This window comes from Harmonia axyridis, chromosome 1 (assembly GCF_914767665.1).
Source record: "Harmonia axyridis chromosome 1, icHarAxyr1.1, whole genome shotgun sequence".
In the NCBI taxonomy this organism is placed as follows: domain Eukaryota; kingdom Metazoa; phylum Arthropoda; class Insecta; order Coleoptera; family Coccinellidae; genus Harmonia; species Harmonia axyridis.
Window position 1 is genome coordinate 7,317,830 of NC_059501.1, and position 2,416 is coordinate 7,320,245.

General features: G+C 37.0%; 1 protein-coding gene across 1 annotated transcript; it reads left to right on the top strand.

The window, feature by feature from the left end:
- The first annotated feature begins 1,117 nt into the window (after window positions 1–1,117).
- LOC123670775 lies at window positions 1,118–1,779 on the top strand. The gene is made up of 2 exons (XM_045604325.1): window positions 1,118–1,586; window positions 1,648–1,779. Exons 1-2 carry the CDS (start codon window positions 1,234–1,236, stop codon window positions 1,721–1,723), a joined length of 429 nt encoding a protein of 142 aa, XP_045460281.1. The 5' UTR covers window positions 1,118–1,233; the 3' UTR covers window positions 1,724–1,779.
- Window positions 1,780–2,416: the final 637 nt, after the last annotated feature.

The following is a 2,416-nucleotide window of genomic DNA, read 5'->3' on the forward strand; positions in this document are numbered from 1 at the left end:
TATATAACTTTAAGTTGGCATTACTGTTCAAGATGGCTACCGATTTAACAGTTGTCAAGTGATTTATTCTCAGTAAGGTTTGGCAATTCATCATGAATAGACTCATGCCTGAACAACGCTTGCAAATAGTGCTATTTTATTTCGAAAATAATGGTTGTGTGCGGAATACGTATCGCGCACTACGTCCATTTTATTTTGTTTAGCGATGAAGCGCACTCCTGGTTGAATGGCTACGTCAACAAACAAAACTGTCGCATTAGGAGTGAAGCTAATCCTAAAGTGTATGTCAAACACCGTTACATCCAGAAAAACTCACTCTTTGGTGCGCTTTATGGGCTGGTGGAATCATTGGTCCGTACTTCTTCAAAAACGATGATAGCCAGAACGTAACAGTCAATGGTGATCGGTATAGAGCCATGATTACTTTTTCATTCCTGAATAAAACAACCATGATGTCCAGGACCTGTGGATCCAACAAGACGGCGCAACATGTCACATAGCTCGTGCCACAATCGATTTATTGAAAGACACGTTTGGTGACCGCCTAATTACACGTTTTGGACCTGTGAATTGGCCTCCAAGATCTTGTGATTAACCACAGCTAGACTACTTTCTGTGGGGCTATGTAAAGTCATTGGTCTATGCGGATAAGCCACAAACCCTTGACCATTTGGAAGACAACATCGCAGTGTTATTGCCGATATACGGCCACAAATGTTGGAAAAAGTCATCGAAAATTAGACAGCCGTGGCGTTCATATGCCAGAAATCATATTTAGAATGTAATGCCACAAGATTATCTTGCGGATAAATAAAATTCATGTCAATAGAATAAGCCATCATTGTTTTATTGCAATTTAAAGTTCTATAGCTCTAAAAAAAACACCCTTTAATATTAATACTTCATTGAAATTCATTTTAAACTCCTGGACACTTCTTTGTGGACTTCCATTTCACTGTGAAAATTTTACTGAGCGCGTTTTCTAATTCTTCATGGTATAAGGGTATACATTTTTCCTGTTTTTTTGGGATTTTTCTTCTTTTTCTTGGGATTCTTTTACTTATGAAGAGTTCCACAATGTTCAGTCTCTCTAGAGTCTAAAGAAATACGTACATATATCTCAGTCAACTTGATCGATTCCAACACAACAAAAATAAAACAAAATTAAATATGACTTCCAATCTCCACACTCCCTAAACCCGAACAGGGAATTTCCTGATATCAAAGAGCGTCATGGCTGACATCAAAACCACCATTTTTCACACTGTCAAACCATCAGTCAACGTCACTTCCCCATTTAATTCTTTTTTTTTCAGAGAAGTGGGAGGTTCGATCCGTCCGATGCAATCTGGACTAACGCATAATGTAATAAAGATCTCAGTCGGCTGCATATCCGTCTCACAGCTTGCCAATCAGTCCACGCCAACTAGATTTGCCTTTTGTGCTTTCTTCAATCACCCGTTTGGATTTTCTGTCTTAACAAATGGTTACCCGTTGGGGGTGATGGTTTGGAATATAGACGTTTCTGGTACGATTACGAAACAAAAGAGCCTTCAGGTCGACGAAATGAGTGATTACGGGGTTAGGTGAGTTGTCTGGTGTTGATGAATTGTAGGTAATTCAGGCTTTAGGAATTTGTATTTCAAGGTTTAGGGCGGCGGTGATTATGTCTCGATTTTTTATGGTTACGGAGTTCCTTGATGACCACCCTTTAGATAGGTAAAACATGGAGAGAACATCTGCAACTGAAGTAAGGTTATGAGGGTAATTTTTCATGAGCGAGTTAAAGTGGTTGATATTCAAGAATTATCATTTTATTGGTACCACCAAGCTAAAACACTGTAGTGTATTGTTTTATGGCATAAAAGCTCAACTTTTTTGGTAAGAATGTACGTTTGATAATTTAAAACATCAAAGATCCCTTTGGCACAAAAAAATTCCAAAAGATTTATGTGATTCATCAATCACTTCTCATTAACATGGTAAGTCTTAACGTTGCACAACAATTGTAACTGTTAAGTCCTCTCATACAATAAAACACTCTTTTCATATGAATATTAATTTTGCAGACACATATCAATTAGCAAAGTATTACTTTTCCTGCCTAGGCAGCAAAGTGATGACTTCTCTGCCCAGGCAGCCAAATGATTATTCTCAATGGGAATAAAACATTTGACAAATTAATATTTTTTGCCACTTCCCTTATTTCTGGAGGAATAAGTCGCTATCACTGTCAGTAATATAAATAGACCGATATTTTTCCACTAAACTGTCAGAAATTTCATAAGTTGTATTTGATTATAAGTTTATTTCTCTAATTCTGTGGTTATTCCGTTCATTCTTCCACATCTTGTAGAACAAAATTGTGCGAGAATATATCAGAAACGCACAGTTTTCATGGTTATATTTTATTATT

What these genes read in the sequence shown, in the direction of transcription:
- LOC123670775 (XM_045604325.1), top strand. Translation starts at nt 1,234, where the DNA reads ATGGCTGACATCAAAACCACCATTTTTCACACTGTCAAACCATCAGTC. An exon ending in ATGAGTGATTACGGGGTTAG is followed by an intron (nt 1,587 to 1,647) that starts GTGAGTTGTCTG and finishes TTGTATTTCAAG; the next exon opens with GTTTAGGGCGGCGGTGATTA.